Source organism: Melanerpes formicivorus, unplaced genomic scaffold (assembly GCF_026170545.1).
Source record: "Melanerpes formicivorus ecotype bairdi unplaced genomic scaffold, bMelFor1.0.p_v2 SCAF_14, whole genome shotgun sequence".
In the NCBI taxonomy this organism is placed as follows: domain Eukaryota; kingdom Metazoa; phylum Chordata; class Aves; order Piciformes; family Picidae; genus Melanerpes; species Melanerpes formicivorus.
Window position 1 is genome coordinate 7,837,729 of NW_027142366.1, and position 22,845 is coordinate 7,860,573.

General features: G+C 43.2%; 2 protein-coding genes across 5 annotated transcripts in view; one reads left to right on the plus strand and one right to left on the minus strand.

Moving 5' to 3' along the window:
- Positions 1-86: 86 nt before the first annotated feature.
- Positions 87-13,962, plus strand: CDR2 (cerebellar degeneration related protein 2). 3 transcript variants are annotated; one of them, XM_068146789.1, is made up of 5 exons: positions 87-355; positions 5,793-5,905; positions 10,012-10,160; positions 10,408-10,572; positions 11,566-13,962. In XM_068146789.1, the coding sequence occupies exons 1-5, from the start codon at positions 277-279 to the stop codon at positions 12,431-12,433; spliced, it is 1,374 nt and encodes a 457-aa protein (XP_068002890.1). In that variant the 5' UTR covers positions 87-276; the 3' UTR covers positions 12,434-13,962. The 3 variants fall into 3 exon arrangements, with proteins under 3 accessions (XP_068002890.1, XP_068002892.1, XP_068002891.1); XM_068146791.1 differs by lacking the exon at positions 87-355 and adding an exon at positions 4,088-4,448; XM_068146790.1 differs by lacking the exon at positions 87-355 and adding an exon at positions 4,479-4,602.
- Positions 13,963-15,320: 1,358 nt separating this feature from the next.
- The window catches only part of POLR3E (RNA polymerase III subunit E), a 29,251-nt gene continuing 21,726 nt past the window's right edge, over positions 15,321-22,845 (minus strand). For both annotated transcript variants that reach the window (XM_068146787.1, XM_068146788.1), the window contains exons 19-21: positions 19,041-19,118; positions 18,018-18,143; positions 15,321-16,163 (exon numbers count right to left, since the gene is read on the minus strand). In XM_068146787.1, the coding sequence (XP_068002888.1) occupies positions 16,107-16,163; positions 18,018-18,143; positions 19,041-19,118 (261 nt within the window). In that variant the 3' untranslated portion in view covers positions 15,321-16,106. The remainder of the gene's footprint in view (positions 16,164-18,017; positions 18,144-19,040; positions 19,119-22,845) is intronic.

A 22,845-nucleotide genomic window follows, 5' to 3' on the forward strand; every position in this document is an offset into this window, starting at 1 on the left:
GTCCGCTGGGGAGGTGAGGGTGTTGTGTTTGAATCGCGGGGAGGCGGTGGGCGGGTGGTTCTAGCTTGCCACGTTGCCGCCGGCAGCTTCGCGCAGCCCGACCAGAAGGGGGAGAGGTTCGGCAAAGTCCGGAAACGCTCGGCAATGGCCGGAGGCGGCTTTTAAGGAGCGGAGCGGCTGCTGGCTTGCCCTGCCCCGCCGTCGCTCGGCGCGAAGGGACTTGGCGCGGTCGTTGCCGCTTCGTCCTGCCGTCGCGCCGTGAGGGGAAGGGGCGCGATGCTGGCCGACAGCCTGGTGGAGGAGTTCGAGATCCGCGAGGATGAGCCCTGGTACGACCAGCAGGACCTGCAGCAAGGTGAGGCGGGTGGGGGAGAGGGAGCGGCCGCAGACGGCGGGGAACCGCCGCCACGGGGGGCGTGTGAGGGCTGGGGCTGCGGCGAGGGGGGCGTGTGAGGGAAGGGGCCGTTGTGAGAAGAGCGTGTGAGGGAAGGGGCCGTAGTGAGGAGGGCATGTGAGAGAAGGAGCCATGAGGAGATGCCGCGGGGGGCGTGTGAGAGAAGGGGTTGCATCGAGGAGGGCGTGTGAGGGAAGGGACAGCGGGGAGCTTCCAGGAAGGCGTGTGAGAGAAGGGGCCGTAGTGAGGACGGAGCGTGAGGGAAGAGGGCGGTGGGAGCGGGGAAGCGGGGAAGCCACCACAACGGCCGTGCGGAGCCCAGAGGGACGCCGGGCGCTCGGGTGGGGCGGCGGGAAGGGCGCTCGGGGGCCGAAGCCGCTAGTGAGGATCGCGTGGCGGCGGGAGTGGGGCTTGGGGCGGCGGGAGTGGGGCTTGTGCCGCCCCGCGACTGTCGAGGGGAGCCCAGCCTGCCGGCTGCAAGGCCACGCTTCCCGCCGCCTTGGGCGCGTAGGCAGAGAAATCGCTGTTACTGATAAAGATTGAGGATTGCGGCCGGCTTTGTTTGACGGAAGGGGTTGCTGCAGCCGAGTTGAATTGTGCCTGGGCTCCTCTCCGCCCAGGAGGGAGGGAAACGGCTGCGAAAAGTTACACCTTGACAGTAGGTCAGGCAGATGTTCAGGGTGGGCGCTGGAAATAGCGGGCGGTGGAAGTATCGGCGTGGGTTGCTGTATTGTACCTTTTTGAGCCCTTTTTTTTTAGGGGCTTCCAGTCGCTGAAGTTGTAGCTGTGTTCAAAATATTGCTGCTCCATTGTTACAATCTTTACAGGCTTTCTTCTTAAAATATACAAATAACTCCACTAGGCATCAGAATTGTGTGTATCTAGCTCTTGTATGTCATTCTGTCAATAGGTCTTGAACACTACATGCAGGAGCTTCATGTTTTTCTCATTCAGATGAGGAAGGAGTCACAGGAATACACGAAGTGTAATTGGACTAAAAATCTTTTACAGACATGATACGGAAAGAATGTGCAATTTCCTTAAGAGCTTAGTGGCATTTACGACTGGTATTTACTTAGTTCTATTTTTTGTTATTAATCATGCCAGCTCAAAGCCATGAAGTGGCTTACTGCAAACCTGCCCCAGCCTTGTGCTTTCGAGTTTTACATTGAACTGTATTAAATCTTGGGATAGATAGGTGCTACTGTACTATAAACCATAAAGAGAGATGCTGCTGCTCTTCCTAGCCAAGCAGTTTTCACACTGAGATCAGGCATCTGATGGCAGAAACTTTGAGACAGGGATAGTTCTAATTGCATGCTTTAACTATAAAGTAAGTGCTTGAAAGCTGTATTTAGTTGCTTCTCACTCAAAATAGATGTTTTCATGGCTCTAGGATATAAACCAATCAATTTAAGTAGGATCCTGAAATTGTAGTTTTGCTGTCAAAAGGAAGAGAGTTAAAAATTTGAAGACTGTGGTTTAGCAATGCTTTTAACTATGTCAGTGTTTATGCAGAAGACCTACCAAGAGACTTCAAAATGTATAACAACTAACTTCTTACCTTACTGATGTTTCTTTGATTTTACTTGTTAACTGAAATGAGTGAAATATTCACCATTTGGCTCTCTGCTGTCAGCTTTTAAAAAACAGTATTCCCCTCTAGAGGTTCCTGCACTTTGAGGGTTGGTTAATGTTCTCAACAGTTGAACACTGTTTTTCTGGGGATTATCTCTTTGCAAGCCTAAACCAAAGTGTCTGATAGCTTTGCCAAAAGGCAAAGGAGGAAAACAAACTGATGGGCAAGTTGAAAATGCAAAGAAAAAATTCTTTCCAGGAATGGATTTTAAAATGCTCTGTTTAACACTTTATTCCTGGAGTCTGAAAGATACTTCTGCCTTCTCCTAAGACTAAGCAATACGAATGTATGTAAACAAAGTAGTAAGATTGCTTATCAAGGTCTCTTGAAACTTTTCACAATCCAAACAATCAGTGCATATTTAAAAGTTATGGAGTAGCTTATGAGAAAGCCTAGGTTGTAAAACATCAGGCAGCACCGTGAAACAAGCTTGTAGTCCTTGTCAGCCAGTCTTTGAAATGTAAAGTTAGGGTAGGATTTTGGAAGAAACTTTGACAGACTTTGTATGCCCCAAAAGCTTTTGCTTTGACAATGGAGGTGGGCTTTTCTGGCATGCAGTTCATGAAAACAGAATGCTTATGGAATGCTTTTAAGGATGGGAACAACTCTCCTTCCTTCTGTAACGTCTATGTTGTGCTGCAGTATGCTGACCTTTGAAAAAATTCTTTTATATGGCTGCTCTTTTTGCATCTTGCTGTTAGTCACTTTAACAGAACGGGGGGGGGGGGGGATCTGAACATGGAGTAGGAAATATGAAGTGAGTAAAAAACCATTAAAAATGACAGTTTAATTTTACAGATAAGTAAACTTCAACCAGGCTTCTTTATATATATATCTTCCACTACTAATGCCTTTTGCTGTTGTAAAGAACAGCCTTACTTTTTAAAATTCTCTGAATCATTTTAAGTGGGCTATGAAAAATTTTCTGTGGGTTTTTTTTCCCCTCAATTATAATAATACTGTCAAAAGTGAAGGTGGAGAAGGGCTGGTAAGTGAAGGTGGAGAAGGGCTGGTAAGTGAAGGCTGTTTAACATCACAGAAGACCTATCACTGATGTTTTGATTTAGAAATTTCTGATGGAACTTTTAAACACTGGCACAACAGATCAGATATACTAAAAGGAAGATCTGAGGATCTGCACGTATGCAGTTTGCATTATTAAAAAGCTCTCTGCTTACATCTTGATGGTAGAAGGAAAAATGTCTGTGGCAGAATGTAGCTGTTACTTTACATATATTTACAACAGAAAACGCAGCGTGCTTCCAGTATTGTACAGTAACTCTGTGAAAGAAATGTAAATCAACTGTTTTCCTTCTGTATCTGGAGAAGGTGTTGCACATCTCACTCTTAAAACTTCCTTTTTACTCTAGAAAACTGGATTCAAAGCAAACTCTTTACTTTGGAGAAGGAGAAATTGTTTCAGTTCTTATGTTTTCTAGGGGCAGGAGTTAGGTTTTACTGCATGCTCCTGAGCTCTTCCACTTCTCCCCCTCAGAAGGAAACTGCCTTAATGAGGGAATAGCATGCTTCTCCCATAGTAACTCATTTGTACATCTGCCATTCTAATGAACAGAACGAGTGTGTAAATATAATGACATGAATTCTACTGCTCACATGGTATTCAAAGTAATGTGTGTGGTGTGTGTGCTGCTTGATTTAGTATAGGAGGGGGCATTTAAGAATTAAACTATGAACTCTTAAAGGTACTTAAACATCAAAACAAACTTTCACTTTGGGAAGGGAAATGGCAACAAGTAATTCCATTATGCATTATGCGTCTTTACCATAATCCTAAATCCGCCCTAAAGCTCTTATTCTACTCTATTAAAATAAAAGAATGGACTATTTAGTCTTTGCCTTGAAGGATGCCAGTATTGATGACTAGCTTTAAAGATTGTGGCTCTTACTAAAGATTTGTGTCATATGAGACTTGTGGATCAGGACTCAGTTTTCTATAGGATGACAGATTCACTGGATTTGAAGATCACAGTGCTCTGTAATGTGGTGTAACAAACAGCTTGGTGTTTGGCTGGGAGTTTTCCTGTCCATGGGTAAACAACATACAATCTCTGTTTAAAAATAGGAAAAACTTAAGCAGGATGCCCTAAGGTTTCCTTATCCAAAGACTTTAAACCCTAGCTCTAGAACAGGCTGTCTTTACTAACAACTGGTGTTAGAGTGAAAAAGCTGTGTCAGTCTAGACATGCATCTTCTGAAGCTGTGAAGAACTTCCATGCAGGGGGGTTTTTTGTTTTTTTAAAGTAATTTTTGTAGCATTTATTCTAAGAAACTTACTGTAAGGTAGGAATCAGTGCACCGTAGCTGTAAAGAGTGTGTCAAGAACACCACAGTTGCTGTTTGTCAGAACTGGGCATCTACAACTTAATAGACAAACACTCCTACTCACTTGTCCTTGTAAGTCTGCACTCGCTCTTTGGCTTATGCACGTAGATGGAATAATCACTTTGGACAGGCTGCCAAACTGAAGGTTAGCACAAAACAATCTTGGAAGAGTGCTATCTATTACAGTGACCAGCTGATAAGGTAACTGGGAAAGGGCAGGAAAGAGGTAAGATAACATGTTAAAACGAGAGCATCTGCATCAAGTGAAAATTGAATGTGTTTTATACCTGCAACTGCTGATGTAATACATGTCTGTTGTATAATATTTCATCTAAGTCATTTTGGAGCAAGTCCAGATTGTCTTGACTTCTCTGTTTCTTTCCCATTAGTGATACTAATTCTGTGTGAAAACTAGCAGGATTCTATTGCATGCATGCAGGAGAGACAACCTGGTCATAGTCCAGGGAATGGGAAGGAGGTTGAAAATGAGAGATTTTTAGAAATCTGTTGGATTCTTAAAATACAAGACTTTGTGCAGTGTAATTACAATTTTAGCAACACCACTGATACTGATTTCTTTGTGGTAGCATTGTTAGCTTTAAAATTCCATGTGTCTTTAAACATAATACAGAATATCTAGCACTACTGATGTTGAACAAATATCCAGCTTCACTTTAGAAAAGCGCTGAATGTTCAGGTGACTTACTACTTAATTTGAAACAAATACAGTCACAGGACCCTGAAGGTGATTGAAGATGACTGAAGTGAAATTAAGATTAAGTACCTGAGAGTAAATGACATAAATAAATTCTGGTTTGGAGCACATAAACCCATTCTTGTCTCCTGGGTTTAGAAGCTTGAAAAGAACAGCAGCAATATTATTGTTCCACCATAAAAAGCATCTGAAACTTTCATTTAGCATTTGGATCCTATATGAGCTGAGCCCCTTGGTGAAAGGGTAATGAAGAAGAACAGCAAAGTAAGAGTGCAGTCAGCTTTGATCTGGGTATAGCCTGCTGAACATTTACAGGATCTTTTATGCTTATTCTGAGAGATGAGCGCTGTAAATATGAAGTGTAGCTGACAAACACTTCAGCACAGGTGCTGGTGCAGTGGTAGGTATGTAGTGGGAAGTACAGAGAACATGGCTGGATGGGTCTCACCTGTGGCTGAAGACCCAAAGGAGGAACTAAGGAAAATTCATGAAATAAGAGCCTCTTCTGGGTTTCAGGACTGATTTGCATTGTGGTGTGTGAATGTTCTACTTGGGTGTAAGCTAATTTTCTTTTTGGGTAATGGAGATAACTTAGAGTAGTTACAACAATAAAAAACACCAAGTATTTACTGACAAGCTTTTAAATTAGATTATATTACCCTCTTCCTAATTTTAAGTGCAAACATGATTTCTTTGTTTAGATCTTCACCTTGCTGCTGAGCTTGGGAAGACACTGCTGGACCGTAACACTGAGCTAGAAGAATCTTTACAGCAAATGTATGCAACAAATCAAGAGCAACTGCAGGAGATAGAGGTAAATATTTAAGGGATGTAAATATTAAAGCACCTAGACCAGAAACAACAGCACATCAACTGAGATTTGAATTTGTTGACATCTGATGGACACCTTAAAGAAAAATACTGAGAACCTGTATAGGCTTGGTTATAGTTAGAACTGTTTCTCTGATTAGTGGAAGCTTTATGCCATTGAACTTCACGTTGAATTTGGCTTGTTTAATGCCAAATGAATGGCATTTTTTGTTTCACACAGAGAAGTTCAGTTGCCTCATTGATAAGCTTTGCTGACCTTGCCCAGGTAAAACGACATTAAATGATACGAAGAGTAAATTAATCATTTCAATTATTATATGATAATGTGAGTGGTTACCACACTGAAATTTAAATGCTAATAAATGCAGGAGAGAGATTTAAGCACAATCTGAGCTGTGGTAAAGAGAGAGCTAAAGCCTATTTCAGTTTAAAGAGGGGGGAGAAAAAAGGGGGGAAGAAAAAATTGAAACCCAAATAGCTAAATAGTACCTAAATATGGGATGTAGTAGATATAGTGCTCTGTATTTATAAGAGGTGTGTGAATCATAAGCACCATTTCAAAACCACCCATCTTTGTGTTACTTGGTGGAAAAACCTGGCTATTTTTGCCTGTGTCTGTCATCTTTTTCTCTTTTCTTTTAATATCTCTTGTGCTCTTGCAGACCTACCATTTGTCAGCATAATGAATTTTTTTCAGCTATTAGAGGGTGCTGCACGGTCTCTAATTAAATTATTAAATATTCAGTACTTTGACTGACAACCTATTGGAAACAGTCAGCATTTCAGTTTGGTTCTAGCACGAGTCACAGGGAACAGGCTGTGACTGGCATACACCAGAGTTTTACACAATCTGAGTTCCTTTGTACAAGCAGTAATAAGGCAGTTACGGGTGGTGTGTGGATTTTGTACAGCTGCAGTCTAGAACTTAAAATATTTATCACTTGCAGAGTGGTAGCAGGTAATGTAAAGGATCCTAAACTGAATACTTAAAAATGTATAGCTAGTATATGTGTCTTTAAACATCTGATGTTAACACAACTGCAGCAGTTTCTTATTGTGATGCACAATTTCTAGGTTGGTTTTGGGTGTTTTTGTTTTGCTCTCTTATAAGGTAGTTCAGTTTTGTACTTAATGCATTGGTTGGTTTCCTCTATTTTGTGCTGAATGTCACCTTTGTTATCCTGTTTAGTGATACAGTTGGGAAGGCTGGTAATTATATTAGTGCCAGAGCATTACAAAAAATGTGTTTGCTTATGCAGAGACTCACAGTGACTGATTGCCATGCATGCTTTTTATAAAAAGATTAATTCTTAAGATCTAGAGAGGACAAACACTTCAAGGTGCTATACAATATTCTGCTTAAGGTGCAGCACCTGTCTGAGCTACCATGTTTAAGGAAGTGCTTAACATAGGTACACTACCTTTGGAAATAACACAGCATAACTTTTGTGTTAGCTAACCTGGCTCACTGAGTGTAGCTACGTAAAAGGCAGCTGTGTTTTAATGCTATCTTGAAATATGGAAGATATATTACTGCTAAGCTACATTCATCTGAGAAATAGCCATCCATTAAGGATGCAATATCCTGTTGGTTTAAGCCAGTTTATTTGCTAAGCTTTTTGTGAGCTAGTGTTCATTGACCTTATAAGGGAGCTTTAGCACCAAAAGTGGTGAGAAGTATCCTTCCAACGGTGATACATATAGTTGGTGTGTTGCAGGGTCAAGTATGTTCAGACAGTGAAAGACCAATACCTTGCTTTGCTTAGCCAATAAAAAAAACCCCAAAACAAGGCTTGTACAATACTACTTTTTGAATGCTTTATCTGACACTTTCTCCTCTTCTCCCCAGCAAGGGCATGAGTGTATATTGGGTTGTCCTAGTAGCATATGGAAGGTGCAGTACTCTTTAGCTGGTCAAAGCAGTTGAGTCAGTTATTTTCATCCCCGTATTTCTTTCTTCTGTGGGAATGCAGGATGCCCTTCTGCACAGGGCATGTGTCCAAGTGGCACAGCCAGTCTCTATACTTGATTGGTCCTCAATTTCAAATGCTGGCCTCTAAGGTAAAGGTGATCTTTCAGCTCTTCCTGTAGCTACTCTGCTGTTTTTTTGACTGGCTTTTTCAGTGCAACAGAAGTGTAAATATTTAGATTGTTTTCCTTTTAATTCACATCTTATGGGCAGCAAAGTCTAAAAATGGCTAGGAAATCATTCTGAAATATGATACTACTTTGCACTGAAAAGGAAGGGTCAAAGGCTTTGGGATGCTTAAGATTGCATCTACTATATTAAATGCTAATATATTGAGCATTTTACAGCCTTGGATCATTATATCTGACCTCTGTGCTGCCACGTGTGCTACGAACTAATCACTAGAGGTAATAAATGTTGGATTGAAAGGGCAGCTTTATTTCTGTCTGCATCTCTTCTTGGTTCTGCAACCTCAGAAATGCTGACATCGCCTTCCTGTGGTACAATGCAAGGAATCTCAACTGTTGCTTCATGTTAGGTGCTTGGTTGCAGGGGAGATGGAATAAATGTGAACTTCCAAAGTCTGTACTACCATGTCTATAGTTTGTTTTGGTGACCTGGTTACACCCCAGTATAACTTGACCCTGGACTGAAGATAGTGGAGAAAATGGTGCTTCACCCCTTCCAGTCATCTAAAACTTCTGCAAAAGCCCATTGTAATAAGTGGAAACACCTAATTATGGCACAAAAGGCTTGTATTGCTGAAGAAAATCCAAAGATCTCCAGCCCCTTCTGAGAATAACCAATAGGGAAGGTTAATCTGAAATGGGTCACATTGTGATTCTGCTGCTAATCCATGTACTATTTCTGTGTAAATCCTGTCATGTGTGCACAGGCTACAAAAGGATCCAGCCAACTGCTATCATGCTGATCTTCTAGAAGTCTGTATGGAGCAGTTACTAGTCCTAGATTAGCTTATTAGCTGTTCTTAAATTGCCTAAAATGTAAACCCATCAATCTTTTAATGAGGTAAAAGGTTAAGTAGAATACTAGAAGTTTTGAGTATGTAACAGGCCTATCTAAAGTGAATAATGCCTAGAAGGCTGCTGGATGTTCCTACTTGAAGTGTCCTCTTCAGTGAGTAGCAAGTTGTAGGAAATATATCTGGTGTCAGTGTAAGATGGAAGTATTTCAGATGTAAAAGGTTAGGGCTTTTGTTCAACTCTCTCTGATTCCATGATACAAACTCTGGTGTGGATTTTTAGAATTGGAAGGGTCCTGTCATGGGTGGGACAATGTGAGACAGTTGTATTAAGAGCCTTAGGTGACTGTTAACTGCTCTGAGACTGAGAATTCCAAGCTTTGTAACTTTTTTTTTTTTAATGAAACAAACTAGTCTGTTGTTAATTGTAAAACCAATTATCATAGTAATACTTAATACAGAGGTTTGTTTTTTTTTAAAAGCAGGAGACCTTTATTTGAGAGTTCACTAACTGGAATAGCTCCCTGTAGGTAACTAAAGAATGAATTCAATAATTAGATTATCCTTCCTTACACATAGTAGCCCACATACTGTCTTAAGCATCACCACAACCTGAATTCTGTTCTGCTGACTCTAATGCTGCTTCAGACTGGAAGAACTTGGGTCAGCTGAAAAGATGCACAGATGGTGCTATCCAATATTTCAGTTTTAATGCTAAGAAAATTGTTGGATCAACACTGTTAGATTTCTGTTGGGGCCCACTAGAAAATCTCTGTGGATAGCTAAGGGCTCTGTTGAAGTCAGGATTGAAGGCTCTATCAGTGACAAGAGCAGTACAGACTAACCCAGCCAGGGGTTGGGTACTGGCAAAACCCAGGCTCCAGCAAGGAGAGGTAAGTGTTGCTTGCACAACCAAGCTGTGGATAAAAAGCTGGTTGATCAGCCTGGGTTGACCTCCATGGCAAAGGCAAGCTCATTATTTGAGCTACTGATAACACCTTTTCAGCCAAACACTCACAAAGCAACCACTGGAATCTGTATTTCTAAAACTCAGTAGCTTATAAATGTGCATAAAGCTGCAGGGGAGTAGTCCTCTTTGTTTCAAGTGTCAGCTAGTAACAGCAATCCTGTTTTGCAGTACCTCACAAAGCAAGTGGAGCTCTTGCGTCAGATGAACGATCAGCATGCAAAAGTCTATGAACAGCTGGATGTGACGGCCAGAGAACTAGAAGACACTAATCAAAAACTAGTTGCAGAAAGTAGAGCCTCACAACAAAAGATACTAAGGTAAAAAGCTTACACTAGATCTGCCCTCCCTAGTTGGTAATGTGAAAAAGAACAGTCCAGGTGTATTTGTGTGGCAGTGTCTAGTGTTTTACAACACTGTTAAACTGAAAGGGTAGCTTTGAAACAGAGGTCTTTTGGGGCCAAGGAGCAGCCTTCAGAGAAGAAACTATGCTCTGAGGGGATGGGAAATTCCCATACCCTTGGCTAAACACTCAAATGTTTTTAACAGCAGTCTTTCACCTTTTAGTTTGACAGAGACTATTGAAAATCTGCAAACACACATAGATGACCTGCAACACCAAGTAGAAGAACTAAAAAAGACTGGACGAGGCCGGATGAGCCACGAGAGATCTGACCAGCCAAGATCAATGCACAGCTTCTCGTGTTTGAAGGAGCTGTATGACCTTCGCCAGTAAGACGTTTTAACCTTGCATAGTTAAGAGAGTACTGAAATGATTTTAAACAAAGCTGTAAAAACAGACAGAAACAAGCTAGCAGAAGGGTCTCACCAAGCAAAATACCTGCACAGTCCTGCACTGTGGTGTTGCCACTGCTGGCGGTTTCCCTCTAGACCACACTAGTCTTTATGCAAGAGTGCAGGTTCTGCTTCTTTTTTTCAGTCACATTAAAATCACTCAGTCTCAAACACAAACATCTTAAATGCCAAATGTTTTCTGTGATGTCCAAGGAAGGGTCACTTTCTTTTTGAGGGAGGCAGCATTCTGTCAACAGCTTTCCTGAACTGGTTAAAATAATGCTTAACATGGGAGAATGGAGCCTGGAGGTCTGGGCTGCTTTTTTTTCCATTTAGAGCAGTTTTATCCAGCTGAACTGCCTTAGTGCTCAGACTAGCTTCAATCCTGGAAGGTAATTCCATAAAGAAGCACCTCCAGAGACAGCAGAACAGGCATTTGTTCTTGTGCTTCAGCACTACAGGGAGGTAGGAGCATAGAATAAATCTCTACATCCCAAACCAAGTTATTGACAATTTGAGAGATCAGTGGATTTCTTCAGACTGCCAAAGGCTTGTGGAAATACTTGCCTTGTCAATTTGGAAACTGGCACCATCAATACTGGCAACAGTTAAAAGTGGACCACTGCAGAAAAAAAGAGAGTGTTGAAGTATTGTGTAATACAGGGAGGCAGTGTTTATCTAAACTTAAGTTGTAGGTCTGCAACTTGAAACTCTTAATGAGCTGCCATTCTGCTTCAGCTGGGGGACTTGATTTGCTGTTCTGATTATTACACGGACTGCTAGGTTAGTAAAGTGACTGCTACGTACGCTTTGAGCTGTGTTAGCACACAGTTTATATCTGTCATTAATTACTCAGGACAGGAAACCTTTAGTTAGGAGGTGTGGCCAGCTGAGGTTCTGCATTTGATAATACTGATTTTATTTCTGCAGGTATTTTGTTTATGACCATGTGTTTGCAGAAAAGATTACTTCGATGGATAGTCAGCTAAGTCCTATAGAAGAAGAAAATGAGAACTTAAAAAAAGCAGTTACCCTTCTGCAAGCTCAACTTAACCTAGAAAGAGAGAAGAGGGTAACAATGGAAGAAGAATATAGTCTCATGGTGAAAGAAAACTGCGACCTTGAACAGAGGCTTGTTGATAGTGACTTATATCGGGCTCGCGCAGAGGAGCTGGAAGCGGAAGTAGCTGAAATGCGACAGATACTTCAGTCTGAAAACACGCTCCATAATGCAGAAAAATTGGTGCCAGAATCCTTTTTCATTTCGTTCAAGGAATCTTTAGAAAGGGAGCTTGGTCAGAGCCCAGCAGATGATGGACTTCTGACCTTATCCGAGCTTGAGAAGAAGGCACTGAAACGGAGCAGCAGTGAGAACTTCCTAAGCAGTGCTGCAGGGGGAGACATTCTAAGAGGCCACGAGGAAACATGTATTAGGAGAGCTGAAGCTGTGAAGCAGCGAGGCATCTCTGTACTTAATGAAGTTGATTCTCAGTACAATGCTCTGAAAGTGAAGTATGAGGAACTTCTGAAGAAGTGTCAAATGGATGAAGATTCCTTGAAACACAAGGCTGTACAAACACAGAAGCAGTATTCCAAAGACCTAAATGTGGGGAATACCCAGTATGATCTTTCAGCTAGCAATCCAGAATTCACTAATGTGGAGCTAAATGACTCTCCCACGAATGCTCTTCCTGAATATAAAGCACTCTTCAAGGAAATTTTTAGCTGTATCAGGAAGACAAAGGAAGAAATAGATGAACATAGAGCTAAGTACAAGTCTCTCTCCTCCCAGCCATAGCACTGAACTTGCTGACAACCCATTTTCTGTTGATGACTAATCTGTTATTCAAAAAGGGGGAAAACTTGATTCAAATGTCAGAAGACCCCTCATACAGATGTATTTCTTGAGCACTCACAATTGAATGTTTTGAATTGGCTTGTAGACCCGTAGTTAACAAGCTAGGTAGTCAACAGCTAGTCTCCTGTACCTATGTAGCAATAGATTCAATGTTCTTTAGCCCTGCCACACAAACTAGTGGTTATAAAGCAAGCAAGCATCATAGCTTAATATTACACTACAACTTCATACTAAATCTCTGGCCAGAGCAGGAACTGACAGTAGTTTCCTCAGTCCACTTCAAAAATAAGAGCACTAAGAAATCAGTACTGTGGTTCTCACAGGAACCAGGCTGAAGCTTCCTTTCACTCACAGTGATGCTTTAGCCCTGTAACTACATCTGTGTAGAAAATCAAGAAGCCAAAGCCCCAACCAGTGTCATGGGCAGTCTCTCCTGGCTTCTCAAGAATGAAGTTAGCAATCTGAATGTGCTGTGGCAGGGAGGTAGAGAGCTGGCACAGTGGGCTGTGCTGGGTTTGGTTTAAGACAATACCACATTATCTCATGCACTAAGCTCTCCCACAGATTAGTGTAAATATCTTCCTACTCAGAGAAGATTTGATGTAAAGTTTGTGTGGCTTTTAAGGTATGGTTTCTTAAATAGGGCACTTTGTCTTAAGGCAAGATACTGTGAATTGATAATGTATGTTCTTTGGGATCTACTGTTCTTTGGTGGAATGTCTGCAGAGTACATTTTTATGTGTATTTGGTAAGATAGAAAATGGTAGTTCAGCTATTTAAGCTTAGTAGTAGCACTGATGTAGTGGAATAGCTTTTAATTTTACATACCACAAACTCCAAGTGCTTGAAGGAAACGGGCCAGGTAAAACCTTATCCTATTGTTTTGTCTATTGCCTCCCATGTTGGCTTATTTCAGGCTGCCTGCAGCTTGGGAGGATAGATGCAACTCTGCCAGAACACATCCTACTGCAAACAGGGGACTATGCTGTTTGTCCTCTCTTCCTTCACTCCCTAATAACTCCTAACATGTATTCCAAGTCTGAAGAACAAAGAACATGAGAAGTGCGTTCTTTGAAACTGCTTCAGAGTGAAGAAAACAAAAGCTAAGAGATTCAGGGGGGTGGGGAAGGCACAATGAAGGTAATATACTTTTCCTTGTAAGGGGGTCTTACAGCTGAATTTGTTCTTGGGAATGAACTTGTTGGCCCAGTTGCTGCAATAGACCAAACAGTTGACACAGAATGTTGTCAGTTTCTTCTCAGCTTTAGTTCAATTGCTGCTGTTGCAGTTCTATCTGCCTTATGTTGTACCCTGTTCAGCCTGTGTATAGTTGTCCTTCAGTTGCAGTATTAAGAGTTCATGTTGTGGGAGTTCCTCCAAAACATGTCTTGCATTCTGAAAACTATTTAAAATGGGAATCTGACTCTTGTGTGAGTATTTTTCTAAGCAAATAAATAAGCCAGTCAAGCTACCTGTGTAACTAGTAATTATCTGTGCCACTTGGGAAATAGTGACCTTGGTGCAGATGGCACCCACATTATCTAATCTTGCTCTCTTTTCTACATAGCTCAGGTGGAGTTCCCATTAAAGTTGTACTTTAATAAGGTTATGGTACATGGAAAAGGATAAGCCTTTCTAGGATAGAAATCTCATTGCTGTGGTGTTTGTTAGTGCTTTATAAAAAAGGAGGGGGGAATAAAAAGGCAGAAGAGCTTCCGTTCTGCCACCAGGTTAACTGTGTTGTCACTCATTGTTTCCCTAACACTGGGATCCTTATCTCCTGGAATTCTGCCCCAGTTCAGACACTGGAAAGCAGTAACCTTAAACAAGAGCAGCACAACACTGTTGGTCACAAGTGATTTGCCATTATTCCTCACCACTGTAGGGGGAAGTTGCAGCAGAAGACTTGTAAAAGCAATTAAATATGTTGTTAAATAGATGATCTTCACTTTCATATAGACAATTTTTATGCTTTAAAAGTAACAAATGTCCACAGAACTGCTTGATTCTTCTGTAATATTGCTTTCCCTTGGCTACTTGTGCCATGCTAAAATCAGCCTGTACTGTACTTGAACACTTAACTGTACATACTGTGCAATAAAAGACTCCAAGGCTGGGTTCTGCTTTCGTAGATTCTCTCAGACTGGCTCTCCCAGAGAGCAGCTGCATAGAGGGAGCCACAGGTATCTCTGGCAACAGGGCTGTGCTTGGCAAGTGCCACAGAGCAGGACAAAGGCTGCAAAAGCTGCCTGAACTTGAAACACCTCCCACTTATATACTTAATAAACCACATTAACCTACTATTTAAGGTAGAGTTTTAGGAGTTTAAAAATAGGTATTTTCCACAGAAATGTGAAATGCTGTAAGTATGGTAACAATATTCTTAGCCAATCTTATCTGGATTAACTACCTTAATCTGCTTATTTTAGTCAACAACTCAGCCTTTTCTGAGCATAAGTAGATGAAATTAATAGAATCTCCTCAAGCATCTCATGTGATGGAAATTACAGCAAAGAACATGACCAGTAAAGTAACCATGTTCTACAATGCTTACAGTAGGACACTGCTTTACTTCCTGGACCTAGGCTGTAGTGACAAGGAGCTCAGTTACTGTACCTTGTGTAGCAGGCCCAGGGCATGACAGCTCCCTCTGGCTACTCCCCGAAGAACACGATGTGAGCAGAAGGACGTGAAGCAGTAGTTCACTATCTACCTCTAACATCCACTGAAATGCTCCTGACCATTCCTTCCTCCATAAACCTTCAGGCTACAAAAGGAGTGGGTGCAGTTTCCATTTCTCCTGGGACAAATACAAGGCGGGGTAGAATTGACCTTCAAGATAAAATTTTATTACAAAAATTACACAAAATAGAGGTTTTTACATTGTTGCTGTGTAGCAACTACAGCTGGATGCCTTCCAGAAGGTGCACTTGGTTACTTACCTCACTCTATTTGCATACAGTACCACCAAAAAAAAATCCCTCAAAACCCACACCAGTAAAAGAAATCCAGTAGCTGTTCCACATCTCTTTTGAATGTAGGTTCTTTCTCAACTTTTAACTCATTTCAGACAAGAGGTGAGAAGAGTTGCTATGGAGTACAGAGGTCAAATGAGTTTGTTCCCCCCCTCCCCAGCTTGACATTTCCATGAACATGACTGTCTTTACTTTGTAGAGAGGGCTGCAAGGGCAGTGCCCAGAGTAAGGTATGAGCATCTAGGTAGTTAACAAAACCTGGGATGTTTGTAAACATTTAATTTATTGGCATTACTTACAAAATAAAGTATTAGACCATGACTTTCCATCATGTCTGTGTCAGTATATGGTTTTATTGTTTCATAACAAAACAGAATTGGAATACATCAGAGATCCCAGATTAATCAAGCTGCAGACAGGGTCCCATGTTGTCTTCCTAGTTGCTCTTGCACCTAGGCAGCCATGCAAACACGTGTGAGTGTGCTGGGATGGCAGAGAGTGTCTGCAATGCCCACGTGCCCCCAAGTAGGTCAGATCCTGCCCCACACTCCCGAGGCCACGGCATTACTTGGTCTGTGCCGCCTGCTGCAGGTTTCCTCTTTCATCCTGGAGATCGCTTGAAACTGCTACCACTGCTGTCATGACTGCACCGTCCCCTTAAGATACCACATTCCCCCATAGCTCACACAGCAGTCCTGGAGAGAAAGGGAAAGCCCATGAGGTCTTGGAAACCATTGTACCATTGTCTGTCTTGGAGACAGTAACTGTGATCTAAAAAGTGACCTCTCCAGAGCATGAGACTAGAGAGGTTATCTCTGCCCTGAAGACTGTGGGGCTTAAATGAAGATGACAAACACAAGAGGGGCAAGGGTTTAGAGTCCACAAGGAGGACAAACGATGCAATAGTAGCAAGAAACTGTTTTTAGGGAGGGAGAAATGGGGATCATGAAGAAGCCAACTTAGGAAAGGCTGGGGGGAGGGGGAGGAAACAAGGGGAACTGAGAGGTAGGCTGAAGCTCAAGTGGCAGTGGGAATGGGCTGGATGGAGTGTGAAGGCAATGGCCAGATCTGAAGCCTTTCAAGACACAATGTTCTATGATAATGAACTGTCAAATCTCAGAGCCGTGCTTTGGTATTCTGACCACACATCTGCTAAGCTTACAGCAGCTAAGCACTGCAGCAAAGGAGTTCACTGAGTGGGTTTTCTTGTGGTTCATTTCCTTATTAAGATGAGCACCACATCTCTGGAGTTCCAAGCTAATGGCTTCTCTTTTGCTCCCACCCTCCCATTTAGGTAATTCAACACATGCTTAAATACTGCTACAGAACTAGTGCTGTGCAGCTCCAAGGAAGAAAAGTATCTTTTCTTCTGAAGTCTTGGGGCTTGCACATTGCAATAACAAGAAATAAAGTGTGGAGACTAGACTTGATCTGCAGATGCAAAACTATGTTAAAGGACAGAAACATGACATGATAGCACGAGGCTGGCTGCACAATGACTTAGTGCCTTAGATAAAAGCAGTACTCAGCTCTCTAGGGGAAGGTATGTTTTCCTAGAAACAGGTTATCTGGTAAAGAGCAACAGCATCATGAAAAACTAATGCCAGCACATTGTCTCAGTATTCCAGGAGAGCTGATACTTGAGCTCATCCAGGTGCTTGACAAATCTCCCAGCACAGGCAAGCCACATGAAAAACTGTCTAGCAGGCAGAAATATCTGAGCTTATTTTAATGCTAAGCAGACCAGGTTCTTTCAAGCAAGACCAGTTTGCTTATTATCACAGCAACAGATCTCTAATTTTTCACAGCCACTATTATTCTGTTGCCAGATCCCAGAGTAATGAAGTACTTAAGCACTTGTCTTATTGAAGTGGGTGACAGTGAGCAAAGGCCCAGCAAGAATGATTGAAGTACTACAGCAGTTGGCAACTTTCTACTTAGCCATCCTGCATGGCTTTTAAAGCTTGTGTCAGTCATGGCCTCTGTGGTCCCCAATTTATAGTGTAAACTGCTTTAACAAGTAAATGGTGCACCTTCAAAGAGAGAGATGAAAGGACTCAAATAAACATTCACAAGGAAGTGTCTTAACTACTACTTTGCCTGCTTGTTTTGGCCAGGGTTTTGCTCCATACAGTGCTGCATGTCCTTCTCAGTGTGTGACACACTGTGCTCTCCAGCATGAACCAACAGCAGTCTGCTGGTAAGCTGGGAAGACTGCAGAACTTCCCACTCCTCTGGCTATAACTCCACATTATTTTTAAATAACTTTGAGGTATCACCTCTACTATGCTCTGTTCACTGCTGGTTGCATATGACACAAGATTTGTTGCACTAATACAAAATAACACACAAGTTCAATTCACTACTCCTTGGAGGGAAAGGAGGCAGAATGAGACAAGAACATTTTGACAAAAGCAAGCTAAGAAGAGGCTTTGATCTACATTACAGCAACTGTTCTGTCACCTTCAGTTCAAGGTAAAATAAAATCCTTTGCTCAGACCAAGCATTAAGAATTCCTGGATCAAACCCACAGCAGAACAGGAACTTACCTTTAGCACTCTATCCACCTCCTGCTTGTTGAGATCCTCTCCACACTCCTGGCTCAGCTGGCTCTGGATGACGTTCCTACGCACTCGGTAATTCTTTGAGAAGATTTCCAGCAAAACTTGGCGATGCTTTGAAGGAAAATGTGTCAGAAATACCCTGTGAGGAACAACTACTCCTGTCCCCTTCTGTACCTCAGTCCTGCATGTGACTTAGCCTGTACAAAACATTCACTGAACTGCATCAGAGGATTCTTGCCTTGTAATCCTGGACCTGCCCTATACAACTCTGCTCTCTAGCACAGTGCTCTTGCCTCTGATGGGATCTCTCCATAACCCATGACCAGACCTGCACCTGTCCTGTGACCTAAGGCACCTCCAATGGCACAAGAACACGCTGCAGAAGGGGCTGCAACATGCTCCTCTCAAATGCTTCCATAGTAGTTCATGTGGTCCAGTCCAGCCAGGAGGTTGGATACTGCTTGATTCTCTCCTATGAACATTCATTTAGATCGTGGACACAGGAGTTACTTTGTCCATCCACACTTTTTTAGGCACCTTCCCTTTCACTTCATTGATAGCAATTAAAACTCAGGAGATGCTCACATATGCTGTAATAATCTCCTGGTTTAAGTATAAACAGATACATCAGGTAACATCTTTTCATCTCTGGTTAGTGTTGCATTACCAACAAAAGTTAAAAAAAGAAAGATTGGACTGGATCCTGGTGTGAGGCCTGGATCAGAGAACTCTACCTCCTCACGGGTTCAGAATTACCTGTATTCCACTGAGCTAGGTACTGACATGTTACCAATAGCCTGTTTCTGCCCACACTGCCTTGTCTTGACACAGCCACAATCAACCAGTAAGCTAAGAGCTTCCTCTCAACTGGACATAGGCTGGTATTGAAAACTGGGCACTTCAATAGAGAAAGAGGAAAACTACCTGCAGTGCCAGTTCCAGAAAGACTCAACCAATGCCCAGTGCTGAGTAACACATATTGGGAATGTCACTTATTTTTCTCTTTACCTGATCATAAGTGTCACCAGCTTCCCAAAGTGCATAGACCTTTAGTTCATCTGGTGAAGCAGCAGTCTGTGGAGGAAACTGAGAACAAGAGGCTGTTAAAAATAACCACCTATTTAATGAGTTCTGCTTAATGATTCTACGAGGCAGTATCCCTGGACACCGATTAGTGAATAAAAAATGTTGTTGCCATGTAATGAGAACTGCTGAGACAAAGCCAGCTCCTCTCACTCCATGCTCAAACTGGGCCCGCTTCGGTGTGGCCTGTCCTGCAGCCATGGGGCAGCCACCTTCTTGCAGGCCTGACAACTTCAAGCTGATCCATATCAAACCTGTCTTGATGGCTCAGTCCTGCAGCACACAGATCCTGAATTAACAAGGGACTAACTATGGCCTAGGGAATGGGAGGAGCACCACGGCACCATGATGTGCGTCTTGATGTGCCCAGGCCACACCTGACTGGTGTTTCTGGTCACAGTGGGGCAATCATACAATGGGCCCTGGTGCCAACCATTTCAGAGCTTTAAAAGAGAACTGCTGGCCATACTGGAATCCCATACATTTTGCATGAGGGCAATTTCCCACTGGTGGATGGTCAACCACCACATACCAGAACAATCCTAGGGCTTGGACCTCAGCTGGTATTTCATGACAAGATGTCTAGATTTTTCATGTCAGCAACATTTCCTTCCAGACCATCCAAAACAGCATTCAACTAAGAGCACCAAGTGCATTGCAGGGTCCTTCTGGAGGATTTTTACATTTTCAGGGGCAAGCTTTAGAGATTCATCCTGTGCTTATCTGCTTCACTAAGCCCAAGTCAGCACTACTGACAAGTACTATGCTTCTGATGTATTTGTCATCACTGTTTTGAGGTAGACTACAGGAGTCCAAAGTCTGAACACTGATGGACAGCAAACCAGCCACTTACTCATTTTAGCCTCCCAAAATGAAGTGGGTTTGACTTTCCCCTCATTCCCTTCCCACCATGTTCCAAGCTAGAGAAATACATCTGCTTTTCTCTGAGGCAGAGGCCTCCTATCCCTGCCCACAGGAAGGAACACAACTGCCTCTTCTCCATGCCCCAAACTCCTAAAAAAATTAAGTATCATCCATTTGCCTTAACATTTCCCCTCAGAGCAGTAAATAATGAGCAATGCTGGAATATGCCTTCACTCTTGACATGTCTCTTCCTGTCTGCCACTAACAATTTATTCCTTGCTAACTGCCCAAACAATCAAAATCAATCATCTATGAAAAGCTAACAAGCCAGTTCTGATTGTTCCAGTACCTCAATCCTGGCTGCTGGTACAAACCAAACCCTTTCTTCCCAGCCTCCCTCATAACACCGAAAGACTTATGCACTGCAGAGTGAAAAATCAGCTTCTCTTCTCAGATTTTGCTTATGATCTTACTGCAAAGGGCAAGAGTTTTGTCCAGAAAGAACTGCCTGGTGGGACTGGCAGCTTTGGCCCCCATGTTGGTCTAAATGGCTAGAACACAACAAGGTTTTACACTTGATTTAGAGCCAGCAGTCAGGTTTATTAGGGTTGCAACACCTGACATAATTCTCTTCTCATAAGGACGCTCACTTCTGAGGAATAATTTTTGCCACATGACTTCAACACAGACAAAATCAAATACTTCTAGCTTCCCTCCAGAAAACAGCTGCAGCAGGAAAGGCAAAACACAGGGCACTGGGAGCAGCTGGCACAGGCTACCTTGCCCTGAGGAAGTCACTGGACACACACCTGGAGAGCAAATTGCTCCTACCTCAGCCACATCTGAAATGCAGCTGTGTTTATCTGGCCACTCTGTGAAGAAACAGCTTGCAAACCAACACACTACTTACTTAGGAAGAAAAATCCAGAGAATCTCCTCCTTACTCTGCATACTGCTACCAGCACTGCTGCCAACAGCACCCTACTTGCTCTCTGCTGCCACACAGCCTGTCCCCAGGAGCAGGAAATGCCATCAGTGACTCTTCAGAGACATGCTGCTCTGTCCAAACATCTTTACTATCTTGCCATCCACCACCCCTTTGCCATTTTACATTCATTATCTTAGTCTCTACTGCCCCACCTTCAAACAGCTCTCCACTCTCTTAAAAGCCTTCTTCTATACATTTGTCCTGTGTCACTCCCCCCTCCAAGCCCCCAGAGCTACTAGTGCAGGACTTCTAGGGGATGAACTACTGCCCTGGGAGCTGAGGGCTGCCACGTTAAAACAGAAAGTCCAAGGGAGGAGCTCTTGGCTTTGGGATGTGTCTCACTAAACCATTGAGCACGCCCTAAAAACAGCCACTGCCAGGAAGCCTTGCATTGTGGCTAAACCAGACTGAAAAGGTCTGAGTCTGCCAGAAAATACTTATCAGCTGTAACAGTCAATGAAGTAAACTTCTGAGCTTTCCTCTCCAGGAGCCTAGCATCAGCAGTACCAAGAAGGCTCAACATAAGTGCAGGGCTGGATTCCCTCCCGCTACTTGAGCCAGGCAGGATGTCAGCAATGGTTACATCATTTCCTCATGCCTCAAAAATATCCTCAGGATTTGGGCAGAACCTTGCCACTGCATGGACCATGGGAAAGAAGATGGCAGGAGCCAGCCACCCCCAAGCACCCCTACCAGTGTGCAGGAAATGGGTGCAGATACTCAAGAGCCAGATTCCTGAGCAGACCTTTCCCCTGGAGCTGGACACAGGCTCAGTCTGCGCAAGCCCCAGGCACACACACAGCCAGCACCTGCTGAGGGTCCCTCTCCTTTCTCTCTCTGATGGCAGCAGCAGCCACTGCACTTGGGTGCACCTGCCCAGGATTCAGTTTCTTTACCTGACAACACCACAAAACCCAGCAAGCACAGCACCCTACAGGCATCCCCACAGCCTCGCTGGCAGTGGAGTGGCACCTCCTCTGCCTCCCCCCCCGCAGCTACACCCAGGGTATGCCCTGGCTGCAGTCAGACAGCTTTATAATAAATCCTGCACTCCCCTGGTTAAGGTTTCAATTGCTGTTTTCAGCAATGTGCTCTCTATGATAGGGCAGCATGCTGGCCAAGACTGCCTTCATCCCCCACAGATCATTTCAATTACCTCAGACCATTGATTTTTATCACCAAAGCACTTTCAATTACAGAAAACTAACGAGCAACTATGAAATCCCATGCTAAACAACCCTTCAGGCTTTCCCTGAGCTCAGGAGCCTTCATCAGGTTCTGACAAAACTGTCCAGGGGAGCAATCAAGAAATACCAAAGTGTACGAGCCCATGCAAAGAGAAGAAACAGCCAAAGCACCCTTGCCATCTGCACAGAGCATTAGTGGCAGGCACAGGGCTAACTATTTACAATGTTGGTGCAGAAACCTGTGCAAGATTCTGAGTTTTGCAGGAAGTGCTGTGTCAGCAGAACTAGAGCTGTCAGCAGAACCAGAGCTTACAGCAGACCTCCAGCAAGAGGCATTCCAGTGACCACTACTTGTGCACCTCTGTAGGTCTCCTGTAACAGGGGTTTCCAGACAGAAGGAATTTCCCAACCACTCCTCTTCAGGAAAATTTTATTTGGGTTGTTTCTTGGAAAAATAACCTATCCCACTTTCACTCCTCACAGCCTGTAAGCAAAGCATAGACGGGATCATTTCCCAAAGCCTAAAATTTCCAAAGCAAACAAGTCCCAGACCCAAGCAATAGAGCAGCAAGGACCTCGGCTATTTACCGCTTGCACAACAAATGCACACATTACACCACATGCACAGGAGAGCTCAGCCAGCACCGAGAAGCAGGTCCAGGCAAACACTACCCCAGGACTTGGAAGCTGT

Bases quoted from the DNA above. Each gene is read 5' to 3' on its own strand.
- CDR2 (XM_068146789.1), top strand. From the start codon at position 277: ATGCTGGCCGACAGCCTGGTGGAGGAGTTCGAGATCCGCGAGGATGAG. The intron at 10,161-10,407 runs GTAAAAAGCTTA...TTCACCTTTTAG, and splicing joins TCACAACAAAAGATACTAAG to TTTGACAGAGACTATTGAAA. The intron at 10,573-11,565 runs GTAAGACGTTTT...TTATTTCTGCAG, and splicing joins GAGCTGTATGACCTTCGCCA to GTATTTTGTTTATGACCATG.